The following is a 19,450-nucleotide window of genomic DNA, read 5'->3' on the forward strand; positions in this document are numbered from 1 at the left end:
TTCCGCTTGGGAACCCTGCAGCCCAATGGTATCAACGTGGACTTCACAAGCTTCAAAATCTCCCCTCCCTCCACTGCATCCCAAAACCAGCCCAATTCGTCCCTGCCTCCCTAACCTGTTCTTCCTCTCACTTATGCCCTCCTCCACATCAAGCCGCTCCTCCATTCCCTACCTCCTAACCTCATCCTACCCCCCTGACTTGTCCATCCTCCCTGGACTGACCTATCCCCTCCCTACCTCCCCAACGACACTCACCTTTACTGGCTCCATCTCCGCCCCTTTAACTTGCCTGTCTTCTCTCCACCTATCTTCTCCTCTATCCATCTACAATCCGCCTCCCCCTCTCTCCCTATTTATTTCAGAACCCTCTCCCCATCCTCCTTTTCTGAAGAAGGGTCTCAGCCCGAAACGTCAGCTTTTGTGCTCCTGAGATGCTGCTTGGCCTGCTGTGTTCATCCAGCTCCACATTTTGTTATCTCGGATTCTCCAGCATCTGCAGTTCCTACTGTCTCTGAAACAAAGTGTTAGTAAGCAGGTGCAGCATGTAATCCAGAAGGGTAATGGGATGCTATCCTTTATTATGAGAAGAAAAGAACATTGAAATGAAAATAGAAAAAAAAACAAAGAACTGTGGATACTAGAAGTCAGAAAGTTCTTTACTCAGAATGTAGTAAGGGCGTGGAATACCCTGCCTACAACAGTAGTAGACTCACCAGGTTTAAGGGCATTTAAATGGTCATTGGATAAACATATGGATGATAATGGAATAGTGTAGGGGTTTCACAGGTTGGCGCAACATCGAGGGCCGAAGGGCCTGTACTGCGCTGTAAGGTATGTTCAATGAAACAAAATCAGATATTGTTGGAAAAACTCAGCAGATCTGGCAGGATCTGTGGAATGAAATCACAGTTAATGTTTTGGGCCCAGTGACCCTTCCTCAGAACTGATTGTAGCTGGGAAGAGATTGGAATATATGCTAGAGCTGGGGTGAGGTGAGGGGTGAGGGGTGAGGAGAAAACAATAGATGTGAATGGAGCCTTGAGAGAGAGAGTTGGAGACTCAAAGGAATGGGTAAAGATCAGGCTGGGAGAATGAATTGCCGCTAATGGAGACCATTAGTGGCTGACAATGGGTTGTTTATGGTAACGGCCTATGTGATGACAAGGCCTGGTGTGTGGGGGTAGGGGTTAGGGCATGGGAGAAGGTACTCAGGCCCTAGGTTGGCGCAACATCGAGGGCCGAAGGGCCTGTACTGCGCTGTAAGGTATGTTCAATGAAACAAAATCAGATATTGTTGGAAAAACTCAGCAGATCTGGCAGGATCTGTGGAATGAAATCACAGTTAATGTTTTGGGCCCAGTGACCCTTCCTCAGAACTGATTGTAGCTGGGAAGAGATTGGAATATATGCTAGAGCTGGGGTGAGGTGAGGGGTGAGGGGTGAGGAGAAAACAATAGATGTGAATGGAGCCTTGAGAGAGAGAGTTGGAGACTCAAAGGAATGGGTAAAGATCAGGCTGGGAGAATGAATTGCCGCTAATGGAGACCATTAGTGGCTGACAATGGGTTGTTTATGGTAACGGCCTATGTGATGACAAGGCCTGGTGTGTGGGGGTAGGGGTTAGGGCATGGGAGAAAGGTACTCAGGCCCTAAGATTGTTGAACTCAATATTGAGTCCTAGAGTCTGCAGGGTCCCCAAGAGGATAATGAGGTTCTGTTCTTCCAGCTTGCGCTGAGCTTCACTAGAGCACTGCAGCAAGCCTGAGACAGGGATGTTGTCCACAGAGCACAGTGGTGCATTAAACCGGCAGGCAACTAGGAGTTTAGGGTCATTTTTGTGGACTGAACAGAGGTATTTTGCAAAGCAGTCACCCAGTCTATGTTTCATCTCCTCACTGTAGAGGAGACCACATTGTAAAGTGAGATGCTAAGCTTCAGTAACTCAGGGCATTAGTAAGACCACATCTCTGCGAATTCATTACCACAGGAAGTAGTTGATGCCAAAACTTTGAATGTACTTGGGGAGAATGGGATTGAAGGTTACGGGGAGAAAGCAGGATTAGGCTATTTAGTTGGATAATCAGCCATGATCGTGAAGAATGGTTGAGCAGGCTCAAAGGGCTGAATGGCCTCCTCCTGCTCCTATCTTCTGTGTTTCTATCTCGAATACTGTGTGCAGTTTTAGTCTCCTTATTGAAGGAGGGATGTAAATGCATTGTAGATGATTCAGAGGATGTGTACTGGACTGATACCTGGAGTGAGTGGGTTGCTTAATGAGGAAAGGTTGGACAGACACTGGGGTTTAGTAGGGGGTGGTGACTGGATTGAAGTAAATACGGTTCACAGTGGTCTGGACAAGGTCGATCTGGAAAGGATGTTTCCTTTTGTGGGTCAGTCCAGATCCAGGGGGCAGTGATTAAAAATTAGGGGTCATCCTTTTGGGACAGAGATGAGAAGAATTCCTTTTGTGAAGGTGGAACTCTCTGCCTGAGAAGATGATGGAGGTGGGGCCATTGAATCATTTTAGGGTGGATGTCAATAAAGTGCTGGAACATTTCTGCCCCTGACTTGTGTGTGTGTTTGTCTGGTATGAAAATGACAAAATCCATTCTCCTCTCTCCAGCTCCCGTGCAAGGCCCTTGCAATCCTCCTCCATTTCTTCTTCCTCAGTGTCTTCTCCTGGATGTTGGTTGAAGGTCTCCACCTCTACAGCATGGTCATCAAAGTATTCGGTTCCGAGGAGAGTAAACACTTCTACTATTATGGGATAGGCTGGGGTGAGTATCATTGCCATGGACACTTATTGTGGATAGCTAGCTGATGACTGGAATGCTGAGAAAAACAGAACGGGATAAAGAGGGAACGTCGGTGCTTAATACTTGCCAAGTATTACAGATTTGGATTGATTTTTCAGCAGTTTAAGAAGGTCACAATATAATATGTGGTGCTCAGAAAGCTCACTGGGTATTGTGTTTGAACCCTGCAGTATCTATGTAGGAATGTTGTGGCCACTGGGCCCACTCACAATGGGTCAGCGTTTATAGCCAATAATGATCAACAGGAAATCTATAGATTATCGTGATCCTTTAACTTGAAGTGATATTGGGTCAGAATTTTTTTTTGCCAAGTCATCTACATCCACCTCAGTGGATGAATGACCTTCGATTAAAGTCTCAGCTGAAAGATAGCTCCTCGGACTGTGCTGAACTTCCTCAGCGCTGCACTGGGGTATCAGGACCGCCTCTGGCCTGAACCTACTGTCTCAGGAGAGTGAGAGTGTCAGCTTCCTCACCAGAGTTGTCAAGATGCAGTTGGTCATTTTAATCATGAGAGAGGGGGAGAGTAGTTGACTTTACCCTGACTTTAAACAAACCAGTGAGTGAAAAGGTAAAACACGATGTTTATGTTTTGATAAACAGCTGAATGTGCACTGTCAATATGTCCTACTTGTCCCTTATTTTAGGCTCACCCCTGGTGATTTGCATTGTCTCTGTCACCTCAGCATTTGGCAGCTACGGAAATGCAGACAAGTGAGTATTCTGGGAATCAATCTGTTCAATTAGGAATTGCTTCTTTGGAATCATTCTGTAGAAAAATCCCCCTTAATCACTCCATCTTAAACTGCTCTGCTCTGAACCCAGCTCATTGGTATGAGGAGGCCATTCAGCCCACTCAATCCTACTCTGCCATTCAGTTAGATCACAGAAAATTTGATCCTAACTGCATTTCCCCATCTTAATATAGCCAACAATCAAAAATCAAATTAAAGCAAAGAGTTAATGTTTCGAGTCCAGTGACCCTTCTTTAGAATTTAAAATCTGTTAATCTTAGTTTGGCAGTTTCCATTTGAGCCCCTATCGCAGCAGCTTTTTGAGTGAGTTTCTGAATTCTATCGCCCTCTTGTACACAGAGGACTTTCCTGACATCGCACTGAAATGGTTTGTTTCTAAGGATTCAATTCAATGAGAGGGCAGTGTTGCTGTGTATCCACTCCCTCTGCTAACCCCTTTGGTCACCTTAAACATGTCAATTACTATCTCACAATTTTCAAAGATCACTCAGAAATGGTAAGAAATGCCGATGCTGGAGTCAGAGATAACTGCAGCAGAGTGTGGAGCTGGAGGAACACAGCAGGCCAGGCAGCATCAGAGGAGCAGGAAAGCTGACGTTTTGGGTTCAGAATTCTAAAGGAGGGTCCCGACCCAAAATGCTGATTTTCCTGCTCCACTGATGCTGCCTGGCCTGCTGTGTTCCTCCAGCTCCACACTGTTATGCCAAAGATCACTGCTGATTTTGTTGTGGAGGTGCTGGTGTTGGACTGGGGTGGATGAGGTCAGAAGTCCCGCGACACCAGGTTATAGTCTAACAGGTTTATTTGAAAACACATGCTTTTGGAGCATTGCTGCTCCTGGTGTGTTCTGATTTTGCTGCCTGTGTAACATTCATTGTGCTACCATGTTGCTTTGTGCAAACATCACGTCAGTCAGAGCTCCTTGAAAATTCCTCCCTCTGTTCTTGACATAAGAATTAAACCCAGCTGCATCACTGTGTAACTCATCAGTGAGTTTTTGGAATGTTTTCCTTTCTCTGGTGTTGAAGGTTACCGGATTTTCTTATAGAACAGGATCTCAGAATGATTGAGCCAGCCTCTGTCCAGCTGATGTGTAATAAATCACACCATTTATTCTCATTTACTCCAATTAATTAATTATAAATTAAGCCAAGGAGAACTGAGCACTTCCTCCTCCGACTAATTATTGTCAAGGTCTGTGTTTGGGTTTTCGTATTTAACGTTATCTCCAGGGTGAAATGAGATTCTAATGACAGAAGCTTCTGCCAAGGGAGTCACAATCTCTTCTCCTGTTCTGAAGAAACATTAATAATTGAACAAAATTCTTACAGTTTGCAATAGGGTGGCAGATAGAAAGAATGTAGCCCCAGCAGAGTCATATTGTGGTAATTATTGTTCCCTTTATGGAGACTGAGTTAGCTATCTGGTTATAAAAACTGATATAATAGCCGGAGGCAGGATTATTTAAACTCTGTAAATATTACTCTGGTTTGTTAAAAATGGAAACTGACAATTTGGGTTAAAGAATTTGAGAATCATGCTGACTAAATGAGATTCTCTCCCATGAACAGTTTTTCTTTGTTGCGTATCAGGCACTTACAGTAATGTAGTTTTACACAGGGCTGTTGCTATAGTTATAACTTCTACACAGCCTAGTTCCTGTCTAGAGATAATGGGAACTGCAGATGCTGGAGAATCCACACTTTGTTATCTAGTTCCTGTCTAAGTACTTTACTTGTGTTTTCAAGTTTTAATACTTTTTTTTTAAGAGAAAGTTATCCCAGTGCAGATACCATTTTCTTGCATTCTTTGTAAGTGACACAGATAATAGAACCTAGAAAAGTTCAAACTGATTCATTAACAGCTCAGTTACAAATAAGGACATAAGCAATTGACTGCAAACATGTTTCTTGCTGTCAAGTGGTTTACAATCTAGTCCTTGGCATTACCTAGATCTTAAAGCAGCAACATAGCATTCACTGTGTTTTGCCCCATATAGTAGCTCCTAACCTCCTGCAGCTCTGTTATTACTGATTCACATTAATTTTCAAGAAATTCATTCCCTTGATTTTTTTCCTGCTCCCAGCCAGATGTGTATTAGAATCACAGAATCTCTACAGTACGGAAAGGCCATTCTGAACACTCCCGTAAAAAAAGCACCCACTCAGACTGGCCCAATCCCTGCAAACCTGACCCTAACCCTAACCCTATCGCAAACCTGTATTTCCCATGTGGTAATTTAGCATGACCAGTCCACCTAACCTGCACATCTTTGGACTGTGGGACAAAACTGGAGCATCTGGTAGGAACCCACACTGACACAGGGAGAATATGCAAACACCTCACAGACAGTTGCCCAAGGCTGGAATTGAACCTGGGTCCCTGGAGCTGTGAGGTAGCAGTGCTAACCACCGAGCCACAACACCAGCCTTAATTCTTCTCCTGAAAGGTGTAAATCTGTCTTCATCCCTATGCAACTGCTGTCACCCAATCAGACACTTTCTTCCATTCACAGTCATTCTCCCACCTTTGCAACTCTTTCAGCCTGTGGTTGAGGGGTTTACGTTTGGAACGTTTCCATGTGTTGGGTAAAACAAAGACAAAATCTCAGGTTGGATTTCCTGCACACAGATCCTGCCCACTGTCCCCTTGCGGAGGCACGCACATGTCATCCAGGCTGTGACAGGGTCCTGTTATGCTCCATGTAACAGACTGATGGCTGGATCGGGAGCAGTGAGAGGGAGCAGGTGTAGGATTGATTGAGTTGTGAATCTGACAACATCGATCGCTGGAAAATCTATGGTACAGCAACAAACCATTTTACCCAATACATTGAAGCTGCGATAGATAATGGGAACTGCAGATGCTGGAGAATCCGAGAGAACAAAGTGTGGAGCTGGATGAACACAGCAGGCCCAGCAGCATCTCAGGAGCACAAAAGCTGACGTTTTGGGACTAGACCCTGATGAAGGGTCTAGGCCTGAAATGTCAGCTTTTGTGCTCCTGAGATGCTGCTTGGCCTGCTGTGTTCATCCAGCTCCACACTTTGTTACCTTGAAGCTGCTGTTTGTGCTCATCATGAATCCACTCCCATGTTTGGTTCATCTCATCATTTCTTTCTGTTCCTTTCTCCACCATGTCTTTATCCAACTTCCTCATGAATATATTGATGTTATTCACCTGAAACACTTGCTGTGTGAGTGAGGACCACATTCTCCCTACCCTTGGAGTAAAGAAATTAACCTGAGTTCCGAATTGGATTTAGTCTTTAGGTCAGGCCCCTGGGTCAGGTCCCTTCCATTAGTGGAATCATCTTCTCTCTCAGATCACAATCTCCTCATTCCTCAAATCTTCTAACTTCTCTCAGAGGAACCGAGCTCATTTACTGAGAGAGAGGTGAGAGACTCCGACACAAAATGTTTTCAGTTATTGTGACCTTACTTTGCATCCTGTGATCTTGCAATGATGCATAGCTCCGAATATAGCATTTAATCAGTGAGCTGTATATCTGTTTCTAGCCTGGACACACTGCACAGGTTACTAACTCTATATAGTCGCTAATTACAGACTCTGCTGCTGCTGGGTTATTTTGGATTCGAAAGACAAACCCATAGAGGGTGCCTGGAAGGTTTAAAACCCTGGATAACATGACTGGTGCAGACGGAGCTGCAGGGTCAGACATGCAAACACTTATGAAACTTCAGTGTCTTTGCCCTGGTTGCTTGGATTTTATCAGACCAAATGCCTACAGGTGCACCAGACCTTTTGCAGGTTAATGACGTCTGGGAATAGTTAGAATGGCACAGCAGTACTGAGTCAGGAAAGTTAATAGATATCAACAAATCCTATTGAGTCTATGGTGGCTGCCTTAGGTCATGTTTAACTAATTTGGTGGAATTCTTTGAGGACATTACTTGCATAGTGGACAATGAGGAACCTGTGGATGTGGTGTATCTGGATTTCCAGAAGGCATTTGACAAGGTGCCACACCAAAGGCTGCTACATAAGATAAAGTTGCATGGTATTACAGGTAATGTAATGGCATGGAGAGAAGATGGGTTGACTAGTAGAAAGCAAAGAGTAGGGGTAAGTGGGTGTTTTTCTAGTTGGCAGTCAGTGGCTAGTGGTGTGCCTCAGGGATCAATGTTGGGACCTCAGTTGTTTACAATTTACATAGATGATTTGGAGTTGGGGACTGAGTGGGATGTGTCAAAATTTGCAGGTGACATTAAGGCGAGTGGTAGAGCAAAGTGTGCCAAAGACACTGAAAGTCCACAGAGAGATATAGATAGTCTCAGTGAGTGGGCAAAGGTCTGGCAGATGGAGTACAATGTTGATAAGTGTGAGGTCATCCATTTTGGTAGGAATAACAGCAAAATGGACTGTGTTTTAAATGGTAAAAAATTGCAGCACGCTGCTGTGCAGAGAGACTTGGGTGTCCTTGTGCATGAATCGCTAAAAGTAGGATTGCAGGCGCAGTAGGTAATTAAAAAGGCAAATGGAATTTTATCTGCCATTGCTCGAGGGATGGAGGTTAAAAACAGGGAGGCTGTGCTGCAGCTGTATAGGGTCCTGGTGAGGCCACACCTGGAGTACTGTGTCCAGTTTTGGTCTCTTTACTTGAGAAGAGGTATACTAGCACTGGAGGGGGTGCAGAGGAGATTCACTCGGTTGATTCTAGAGTTGAGACGGTTGGGTTATGAGGAGAGACTGAGTAGACTGGGATTATACTCATTGGAATTCAGAAGAATGAGGGGAGATCTTAAACATATAAGATTATGAAGGGAATAGATAAAGTGGAGGCAGGGAGGTTGTTTCCGCTAGCAAGTGAAACTAGGACTAGAGGGCCTCGCCTCAAAATAAAGAGAAACAGCTACAGGACTGAGGTCAGGAGGAACTTCTTCACCCAAAGGGTTGTGAATCTGTGGAATTCCCTGCCCAGTGAAGCGGTTGAAGGTACCTCACTGAATGTGTTTAAGGCAAGACTGGGTAAATTTATGAACAGTAAAGGAATTATGAGTTATGGTGAGGGGACGGGTAAGTGGAGCTGAGTCTCAAAAAAATCGGCAATGATCTTATTAAATGCCGGGGCAGCCTCGAGGGGCCGGATGGCCTACTCCTGCTCCTAGTTCTCATGTTCTTATGAAATCCCAGGTGACTCTGTCTCTGCCTCTTCTTTAAAACTGTGCCATTAGATGTCTGTGTTACTACTCCTAACTCCTTCCACCGAGATGTGCCACTTCACAAATCTGTGTTAACAATCTCAGAAAAGCAGAGCTCCAGCATTGAGCTTTGTGAAATGGGCTGAAAGAAGGACCTTTTGGATGGAACTCTCAACCCCAGCAGGGTCTTGGCCCTAGTGCTTACATCAGCATTTCTGCTTCATTGCATTGTTGCGATGAAGGGTCACTGGACTCGAAACTTTTGTTTCTATCCCCACAGATGCTGCTAGACCCTGCTGAGTTTCTTCAGCAATTTTTATTTCTGTTTGACTGCAAGCTGGTGTACAAAGCAACCACACTGAACCCATATGGGCTACAGCTGGCAGTTACACATAAACAGCAATTTAGTTGCAGGCCCCTTTATAAAGCGGAGTGCCCTCACTACTGTCTTGCGGAATATAACTGATCACCACTTCAGTCAAAACCTGACAGTGACCAATCACTCTCCGAGATGGGTCATGCCACACAACAACAGAAAAACCTCCAGCCTGTCTGAAGCAGAATATTTTTAAAATGCGTTCACTGAAATTGCGGCATCGTTAACACTGTGTGTAGGTCAAAAAGGGTACTGTCTGAGTCCAGGACTAAATGTCGATAGATGGCAAGGAAAGCAGAAGGAACCTTCAAAGCTTCTCAGATGATGGTTCCTTTCATACAGAGACGAAATATTTGGGCCATGAGTCAGGTTATGTTCAAATAGCAAACTGTAGTAATGCAGGAACATGTTTTGAGTGCAGAATTTCTCAGCTTTACCTGACTATGGATCGTTCAGCAGTAGCTGAGCTGCTTTTACAGCCTGGTTCATTTACACCTTTCATTCGGCTAGTTTTACAGATCAGTTCATCAACCTTTGTGAAGGTGCAGATATTAATTTGTGAATGGAGGGGCCCTTGTAGCACAGTGGTACTGAAACTAGCTCTGGGCTAGGTGGCCCTGGGGTCAAGTCCCACCTGCTTCAGAAGTGTGTAATAACAGGCCAGTTGGAAAGTATGAGAAAATTACAAAATAATTTTAAGGTGGCCTACAGATGACCTAAAAGTTCAAACCAATCATGAAGTAACTCCTCTAAGTGTAGCTAAAATTCAGCCAACTAGACAGTAAGGTCAATGAGAGCCGATCTATTATGAATCATTTCTTTTGCATTCAAACATGATGGTCAGGGAGGAAGATCTATTTGTAATTTGTTCTTCAAGTAAATCCGTTAGGCTACAAACATCCTCTGAGCAAATCCACAATTGAAATCAAAATGCTAAAAAAGTTGGATTGATTGATTAACTGAAGAGGAACTCACTCTGCCAAAACTCGAGCTGTGCAGCTCAGACAAAATAAGAGGAAGTACTTGTAAATGTGGAACCATCTCCCAAAAAGAGTTTACACATTTGGGGCCCACTACAGCTTTCAAAAATGGATTGAATATTTTGCTTTGGGGATGCAGGCAAATGGAGAAAATACAGGTAATTAGACGAGGTTAGCTGTGTTGATTTTTTGCCCTTAATATTTTCAGATAAAAATTGCCATTAGCTCTAACGGTCCTTAAAATGATTTTTCTCATCCATTGGTTACCCCACTTGCCCTGTTGGTTCCTGTAACTCTCTCCGTCTTCAGAATTTCCACATCTAGTTGGCCTTTGCAAACATGAAGAAACAAAGCAAATGCCAGGGTCTTGCACGCTGGAATTTCCCTCTAAAATCTCTCTCTCCTTTCGGGGAGGTGATATTATTGCCGGATCATTACTGTAGAGACCCAGGTAACCCTGTGTTCAAATCCCTCCACAGTAGTTGGTGGAATTTGAATTTGATGAAAAAAAACCTGGAATTAAGAGTCTAGTGATGACCACAAACACCTTGCTGATTGCCGAAAATCCCATCTGGTTCACTAATGCCCTTAGGGAAGGAAACTGCCATCCTTACCTGGCCTGGCTTACACGTGACTCCAGACCCACAGCAATGTGGTTGACTCTTAACTGCCCCCCCTGGGCAATAAATGCTGGTCTAGTCAGTGACACCCTCATCCTGTCACTGTAATCCTCCTTAAAACCTTGTCTTTGATGAAGTATGAGGTGACTTGCTGTAGTATTTCCTTAATTGGTTTAGTATCTATCTGTGATTGATAATTGCTGATTTTGAAACCACTCGGAGTATCGTTGCTACTTCAACTGTGTTGTACAAAAACAGGTTGTCAATTCTGCTTCCTACCTAACTCATTACGTGAGGTGGACTTGACTGTGCAATTGGACAAAACCTTTCCTGTTTTGACGTGTGTGCTGATTTTGTCCCAGATTTTTTGAAAAGCCCTTTTCCACTTCTTCCAACACTGCTCTCTTTTCTAAAGGCCAAAGCATTTAAATTCAAGGCACTAAGCACTACATCTGTCAGCTCAGAGTGCTCTGTTTATATAGCAAGGGACAGCGGTGTACTTTTGTTGTAAAACAGACGATAATTTTATTACCCCAGTTTATGAGACCACGTCCTTGCCTTATGCAGCTTGTCTCACATTCCACTTACTGTGAGCTGGCTGAGTGAGAAAAGGAATGTGTGACCCTGAATTATAAGCTGTTATCTGGCCCTAGTTCCATAGCATACAACTTGAATGTAAATCACCTCAGCTTGTGTGTATGATGCCAATCACTGAATGTTTCTAGCCAGTGGGATCAATTATTAATGTCCCTTTCTCATTATTGCAAAGTCAAGGTGAAGTGTCAGTTGCTCTGTTTTTGCATCTTCATTCAATTTGTTGGGTTTCACAAGGAAGCAGCAGACAGGCTGACAACCTGTGGGTTGTAAATGTGTTCTCAGTGTTTTCTGTTTGTTTCTTGCCTCTGTGTTTGTGTAAGGAAAATAAAAAAAGGCCTTTGAATCTGATTGACATTTTCCAGAAAGCTGGTACACATGACTGATTAAACCTCAGGTTTTGCTTCGGCTCCAATGAACGGTAATATTTGAGTAATACGCAGAGGACTTGCTGCCACTCTGCTTGCTGGGGTATGAGATTGCTCATAGCCCAATGTGTGATCTACAGACTCTCCCAGCTGGGAGGCACCTGGTGCACAATGGTTGGGAAAGAGGAGCGTTTGAAGGTTTATCTCTCTGTCTGATACCTCAGCATCGCACTCCTGCCAACGGTGCCTTCCTCTATGAAAGTGCCTTCCCCATTTGCTCAGTCTCAAGTCCAATGGGGGAACATTTGACCTCTTTGAGGAGGTTTTGAGACTATCCCGAAAGCATTTCCACCAGCCTCCTGGGAGCCTCCTGCCCTGGGAGAATTCCGTCTTCCAGGTTGCGTTGGTTTTGAGTGATGGCTGGAGGGAGCAGACTGCTGTTGGGTTCCTGTGCCCCTGAGTTTGGAGGATCTGTGCGAACGCTCCGCTGTTGTACTTCTGCAGTGCTCTCAGCTTCTCCTGGACATTGTGCAAGTCTTCCAAGCCAATAAAACACTGACATCAGCACAGTAAGCCAGGGCTCAGTGTGGGTTTGAAACACTGCTGTTCAATCATTTTGCTGCTCACCCACCAAAAGCAGAGCTGCCACATTGACCATGATGGGAGTTCCATTGTCTGTGCCTGTGCCCTGCTTTTATTTTCTGAGGGCTGTGACTGTTCAGAATTTCCTTCCTCAAAAGGTAGTAGATGCAGAATCTTTAAATGTATTGAAGGCAGAGGGGGATAGATTCTTGATTCCCAAGCGAATGAAGGATTATTGAGAGATGCAGGAAAGTAGAGTCGAAGTTTGGGGGAAGTGGGTCGAAATGGATAGAAAACTGGTTGGCAGAGAGGAAACAAATAGTAGGAATTAATGGGTTCTTTTCAAATTGGCAGTGACGAGTGGGATGCCACAGGGATCGGTGCTGGGACCCCAGCTATTCACTATATATATAATGCTTCAGACAAGGGAACAAATTCTAATATCTCAGTCTGCAGATGATACCAAGTTGGGTGGGTGGGTGAACTGTGAGAAGGATGCAAAGATCCTGCAGCATGATCTCGACAGGTTGGGTGATTTGGCAAATCAATGGCAGATGCAGTATTATCTGGATAAATGCGAGGTCGTTCACTTTGGAAGCAAAAACGAGGCGGCAGATTACTACCTGAATGGCTGTAAATTGGGAGAGGGGAGTGTGCAGCGGGACCTGAGTGTCCTTGTGCACCAGTCGCTGAAGGTAAGCATGCAGGTACAGCAGGCAGTAAAGAAGGTAAATGGTATGTTGGCCCTCACTGCGAGGGGTTTCGAGTACAGGAGCAGGGATGTGCTTTTACAGTTATACAGGGCCTTGGTGAGACCACACCTGGAATACTGTGTGCAGTTTTGGTCTCCTTTTCTGAGGAAGGATGCTCTTTCTCTGGAGGGAGTGCAGCAAAGGTTTACCAGGCTGATTCCAGAGATGGTGGGTCTGACGTATGAGGAGAGATTGACTGGGTTAGGGTTGTTTTTGCAAGGGTTCAGATAAGTGAGGGGAAATCTCATAGAGACTTTTAAAATTCTAACAGGATTGGACAGGGTAGATTCAGGGAAGATATTCGCGATGGTGAGTGTGTTTAGAACCAGGGGTTACAGTCTGAGGATTCGGGGCAGACCATTTGGGAAGGAGGTGAGGAGACATTTCTTCACCCAAAGAGTGGTGAGCCTGTGGAATTCATTACCACAGGGAAGAGTTGAAGCCAAAACATTGAATGTATTCAAAAGGTGGCTAGATATAGTACTTGGGATCAAAGGTTATGGGGAGAAAGCAGGATTAGACTATTGAGTTAGACGATCAGCCATGATCATAATGAATAGCAGAGTAGGCATGAAGGGCCGAATGGCCTCCTCCTGCTCCTATCTTCTATTTGTGTGTTAATATCAGATCAGCAGTGATCTTATTGCTTGGTGTAGCAGCGACAATGGACCAACTGGAAAGCTGCAGCTTCAACTGACTCATAGTCATGCAGCGCAGAAACAGACCCTTCGCTCCAACTCGTCTAAGCTGAGCAGGCATCTGCCAGCATTTGGCCCATATCCCTCTAAACCCTTCCTATCCATATACACGTCCAGATGCCTTTTAAATGCTGTAACTGTGCCAGCCTCCACCACTTCCTCTGGCAGCTTGTTCCATACACACACCACCCTCTGTGTGAAAAAGATACCCCTCAGGTCCCTTTAAATCTTTCTCCTCCCACCTTAAACCTATGCCCCTCTGGTTTTGGACTCCCCCTGGGAAAGAGACCTTTGCTATTTACTTATCCATGTCCCTCATGATTTTATAGAAATCTGTAAGGTCACCCCTCAGCCTGCGCTGCTCCAGGGAAAATAGCCCCAGCCTATTCAGCCTCATGCTGTAGGTCAGACCCTCCACCATCCCATTCCCTAGAAAGAATTTCATATGACTCCCCGGGATGAGATTTATGTCACTCTCTGGTTTGAGTTTAATCTGAGGTAGTAGGAACTGCAGATGCTGGAGAATCTGAGACAACAAGGTATGGAGCTGGATGAACACAGCAGGCCAAGCAGCATCTCAGGAGCACAAAAGCTGACGTTTCAGGCCTAGACCCTTCCGCTCCTATGATGCTATTTGGCCTGCTGTGTTCATCCAGCCCTACACCTTGTTATCTTGAGTTTAATCTCACTGCTTGTGTTAGACTCGCTGTTGTCCGTCAGACACATTTTCCCCAATGACAGCACCAAGAAACACAAGCAGACACTTGTTTCTCATTGCATTGAGGGGAGGCCGTTGAGCTTATTTAACCTGCTGTGCCACACAGACAGATCCCAGCTTGTCTGTACCTCAGCCCCAATGCCCCAGCTCTGTTCCATCTCCCTCAGTGTCTCAGCCCACAGCATTCTACCCACCTCCATCGTGAAATATCCAAATTGACCCTCTGCAACGACAGTCTCTAGAGGAGCGAGAGAAGAGAGAGAGGGAGAGAGTTCCGGATTTCTAGGTATGAAGTTTCTTTCTGATTTCCCCCAAGTTTGTGTCCTTGTGTTCAGAACTTTCCCCATGAGTCTGTTGTTGAGAACACAGTCATATTGGCCTTGCAACATTGGCTAGGTTTCTGTCTGCACAAACGCTGCCCGAGGTACTACGCAATGTTCCTTCTCATTGTCTTACTGTGTGCAGCGGAACTTTCTGGAATCAGAGCTCAGTGATGTAAGCAGCATTCCAATGTTGATCACCGTGGGTGGAACGCCAGGGTGGCTGTACACGGAGCTGAGAGGGAATGTTGCTGCTGACTTTCTCCAACATTTTCAGTGCGTGTTGCTGCAGAAGATGGTGCTCCCGTCTCAACTTTCATAATCCATGCCCCATACAGTAAACAAGGGCACTCTACTAGCCTTCCTACTCAGTTGCTGCACCTGCACACCTAACTTTGTGTGGTTCATGTAGGAGGGCACCCAGATCCCTCTGCACCTCACAATTATCCAATCCCTCTTCTTTTCAATAACACACTGCTTTTGCATTCTGGCCGTCAAAGAGAGCCAGTTCGTACTTTCCCAGGTTATACTCCAACAGTTCTCTTTGTCCACCAATGATGGGATGTCTAGGGATGTTGAGGGGAAGGAACTCATTCAGGAAGGTGAGTGAAAATGAGAGGAATGTGAAAGAGTGATAGTCAGGAGAAGGAATGGGGTAGGGAGGCAATGACTGGCTGAATTTGATTCAGGGGAGTCTGATGGGTTGGTGGGGGTACAACAGTAGGTGAGACAAAGCGCTGCCCTGCCCTCATTTTGGAAAGCAATTGTCTGACCCTTACAGGACCTGATAGCATCCCCCACCTCCCCAACCCACCCCCACCAAAAACTCAACACCATCTACCAAAGCTAGCCTCTCCTCCCCATCCCGACATTCCCACCCGAAACACTCCGCCACCTACCTTGCTCCTTACTGACCTACAATCTGGCAGTGTAGGCTCCCACCTTAACCTTGAAAGGAGACATGAAAGGGGCTCTCTATGTTTCTGGACATTTAGACCACAGAAAGGGGCAACTTGTTGCTGTGAGAAAGGAAGGAGTGGGGTTTGCAGATGGTTGGCCTGATATCCCACACTACAGAGGACCAATCACATTTGAAGAATGCTCTGCATTTCTAAAGGAGCTCTGATTGGAAACTCCTGTCACAAATGTAGAGCATTAACCCGAGAATAGGGTCACCAACCCGAGTGTGATTGGCATTCCCTGGAAAAGTTGGCCTTTCCAGTCTCCTGTTCTGCCTCATTAGTAAACTTCGACATTACCCCCTGGTCACAGCAACCCTGTGAATAAACTGACTGGAATTTGCTCTGTGAGACCTGCCCAGGTGGTGATTCTAGATGTCGAAGGCACGGTGTCTCAGTGGTTAGCACTGCAGCCTCACAGCGCCAGGGACCCAGGTTCAATTCCACCCTCGGGCGACTGTCTGTGTGGAGTTTGCACATTCTCCCCGCGTCTGCGTGAGTTTCCTCCAGGTGCTCTGGTTTCCTCCCATGGTCCAAAGGTGTGCAGGCTAGGTCTAGGCCATGTTAAAACTGCCCATATAGTGTCCAGGGATGTGCAAGCTGGGTTGGTTAGCCATGGAGAATGCAGGGTTACAGGAATTGGGTGCGATGCTCTTCAGAGGGTCAATGTGGACTCAATGGCCCAAATGGCCTGTTTCTACACTGTAGGGATGTTATGATGAGGTTTGACTGTCCTGTCAACACCATTCGCTGATGTTTTTGTGTTTCTCGTGCAGTTGTTGGCTGTCGATCGAAAGGGGAGCAATCTGGGCGTTTGTGGCCCCAGCGTTGTTTGTCATTGTGGTGAGTGACACTTCTGAATTTTACACACATTTAATAGTGTTCAATGCCAGAGCAACACTGATGGGAATGGCATTTACAGAGAACCTCAGGGAATGGGCAAACTTTCATAGAATCTCACTGAAGATCTCATTGCACGTGTTCCTAGCTGATACTGTAGAATGGACACAATGTTTAGAGCATGCCTTTGAACGCTTTCCAGCTCGATAAAGAATCCTTTTGAAATTGTTTCACTCCTGATTTCTCTGTGGAAACACTCCGATGTCAAATAACCCAGCAATTAAAATAATTGCTGAAAGAAGCCGCGAAGAGATGAGGACAATTCTTTTTTTAAATGTAATGAGTTGAGTTCTAGAATCCACCGCCCGATACAGCATTAACGTCAGAGTCTAGCAACTTGGATAAAGCATCAACAGGTAGCATTTACTAGGCTGTAGGTTAAGTACGGAGGGAGAGTGACTGATTTGAAAGCATTTCCAAAGAGCCAGAATGGGCACTGTGGGCCAAATGGCCTCCCCTTGTGCTGGGCCATTCCCTGATGACTGAAACTGCAGACTGCTGCCCCAGGAGTTAGTGCCCATTAAAGTTTGCACTGTGTCCTTGTAGTCTTTCCAACTCCATAAACAATCTGCAATTAATTAATTCCTGATTACTTTTTGCAAAATCAGCAATCTAATTCCTTGAGCTTGAAGGTCCTTTCTGGATGTGCTGAATTCAGGGCCCTGTCAGAGATTGAGTTGTTTTCGCTCCATTTCCTTTCTCCAAACCTTTTCTAGTCTTTGTGTGTCTAGATCCAGTATCTTTCTGCAATACTGCAGTTGGTCTGGAATCAACTATTTGTGTGAAAAGCAGTTTGCGGTTACGAAACAGATTGTTCTGTGAGTGTTCTTAATATGGCACTTCAATCTGAAGGAATCTCATCAGCAAATGTGAGTCTTTGCTGAATTGTGCCGTCAGGGTTGAGTCGTTCCCTCTGGTGTTGGGGAGCTTGCATGGTTTCAGGACCCAGAAAATCATAGGACATCGGAGGTGAAAGCACAGGCCATTCAGCCCATCGAATCTTCGCCACTCAATGAGATCATGCCTGATGTGATATTCCTCAGCTGCACTTTCCTGCCTTATCCAAAGGGATAATCAGCTGATACTAAAGCCAGTAACCTGATTGGGAGCAACCCAGTGTTACATCCAATTACTATTCCACATGGATCAACACTCTGTCTAAAATGGGGTAAGCTCCTGGGAGAGACATGGAAGCAAATGGAAAACCTAACGTCAACCTGGTGCAGGAACAAAACTGGGAAATTCCTCTTCCACTCCCTGAGGTGATCCAATCTGATCCAAGAGTTTACTCTGGCCCCGAACTTTCCTTTTGGACAAAGTGATCACCTTCTGAGTCAGAAATAGGTCCTGCTCTCACTTGAAGGAATTTTTGTGAATTGTCCATGAGAGCTGGTTCCACAGGTCCATTATTCCCAGGGGGAAACTTCACTTCCTAACATCAATCTCTGATTGACCACTTACAACTTCAAATATGTTACATCCCTTGAATCACGCTGAAACATGGGAACACCACCCCCTGCAAGCTCCCCTCCGAGCCACTCCCCATCCTGACTTGGAAATATATCGCCGTTCCTTCCGTGTCACTGGGTCAAAATCCTGGAACTTCCTCCCTAAGGACATTGTGGGTCAACCCATAGCACATGGACTACAGCAGTTCAAGAAGGCAGCTCACCTCCACCTTCCCAAGGGGCAACTAGGGATGGGGCAATAAATACTGGGCCCAGCCAGTAAATCCTACATCTCTGAAGGAATAAAAAATGAAAACTATTTAATTGGAACACATTGCCTCCTAGAATGCAATCTAATGCTTTCATTATCTCAAAACCGCAATCAAGCCATCTGAAAGTCCACACTTTATGAAACGTTTGAGATGCTTCAAACTGTGATTTTGTTTTGTGGTCCCCCCTTTCTGCTGTTTCAATGTGTCCACTTCACTTAGCAGCTTCTCCATAAATAAAGAAAGCTCAGGAGCTCTGAGCAAAGTCCTGGCAACTTGTGTCTGTACACATTATGTCACACTGAGCTTGTGAGTGATGATATATAAATGCAATTCTTGCTTCTGTCTTTCTCGACGTTATGGCACTTCATCTCCAGGTCCATCCTGGTTTCAGATTTGAAGTGAATTTTGAGCGTTACCGCAGGTACAAGCACATTCTGAAACCCAGCAACTTAGGGAGGGTCAGAAGCAGAGAATGTTTCGTTCCAAATGCTGCTAGATTTTAAAGAAAAAAACATTGAGGAGTTTGAGGACAAGGCAAAAGCTGAAGGTTAAAGAGCATCGAGAATCTGAGGTTGAAGGATTCCATAGTTGTTTTGTGTGAATGTGCCAAACATTATTCCTAAAGGTTGGGTTCACGGCTCAGAATGCACACACAAAGTGATCAAAACCAGAACAGGAGGAGTAATGAGCAGGATCAGGAGAATTGGAGAAATGGAGGCTAATGGGAGGAGGAGCTGGGGCGATGGAGGGGAGGGGGCAATGCAGGGGAAGTGGAGATGGACGATAGTGGGGGCGATGAAGGATGGAGGGGAGGGGGTGATGGAAGGGTGGGGGAGATGGACTGGTGGGGGCAATGCAGGGGAAGGGGAGATGGAGGGGAAGGGGAAATGGAGGAGAGGGGCAGATGGAGGGGAGGGGAGGTGGAGGGGATGGGGAGGTGGAGGGGAGGGGCAGTGGAGGGGAGGTGGAGGTGGAGGGGAAGGGGTGGTGGAGGGGAGGTGAAGGTGGAGGGGAAGGGGTGGTGGAGGGGAGGGGGAGATGGAGGGGTGGGGGAGATGGAGGGGAGGTGGAGGGGAAGGGGAGGGGGAAGTGGAGGGCAGGAAGAGGTGGAGCAGAGGGGGAGTTGGTGG

The 19,450-nt window shown here is 45.6% G+C and overlaps 1 protein-coding gene across 4 annotated transcripts in view; it reads left to right on the top strand.

The window, feature by feature from the left end:
• adgrd1 (adhesion G protein-coupled receptor D1) overlaps positions 1 to 19,450 on the top strand; it is a 259,133-nt gene that overhangs the window by 170,740 nt on the left and 68,943 nt on the right. For all 4 annotated transcript variants that reach the window (XM_059654884.1, XM_059654887.1, XM_059654885.1 and 1 more), the window contains 3 exons: positions 2,624 to 2,777; positions 3,464 to 3,530; positions 16,477 to 16,543. In XM_059654884.1, the coding sequence (XP_059510867.1) occupies positions 2,624 to 2,777; positions 3,464 to 3,530; positions 16,477 to 16,543 (288 nt within the window). The remainder of the gene's footprint in view (positions 1 to 2,623; positions 2,778 to 3,463; positions 3,531 to 16,476; positions 16,544 to 19,450) is intronic.

Source organism: Stegostoma tigrinum, chromosome 26 (genome assembly GCF_030684315.1).
Source record: "Stegostoma tigrinum isolate sSteTig4 chromosome 26, sSteTig4.hap1, whole genome shotgun sequence".
NCBI lineage: Eukaryota > Metazoa > Chordata > Chondrichthyes > Orectolobiformes > Stegostomatidae > Stegostoma > Stegostoma tigrinum.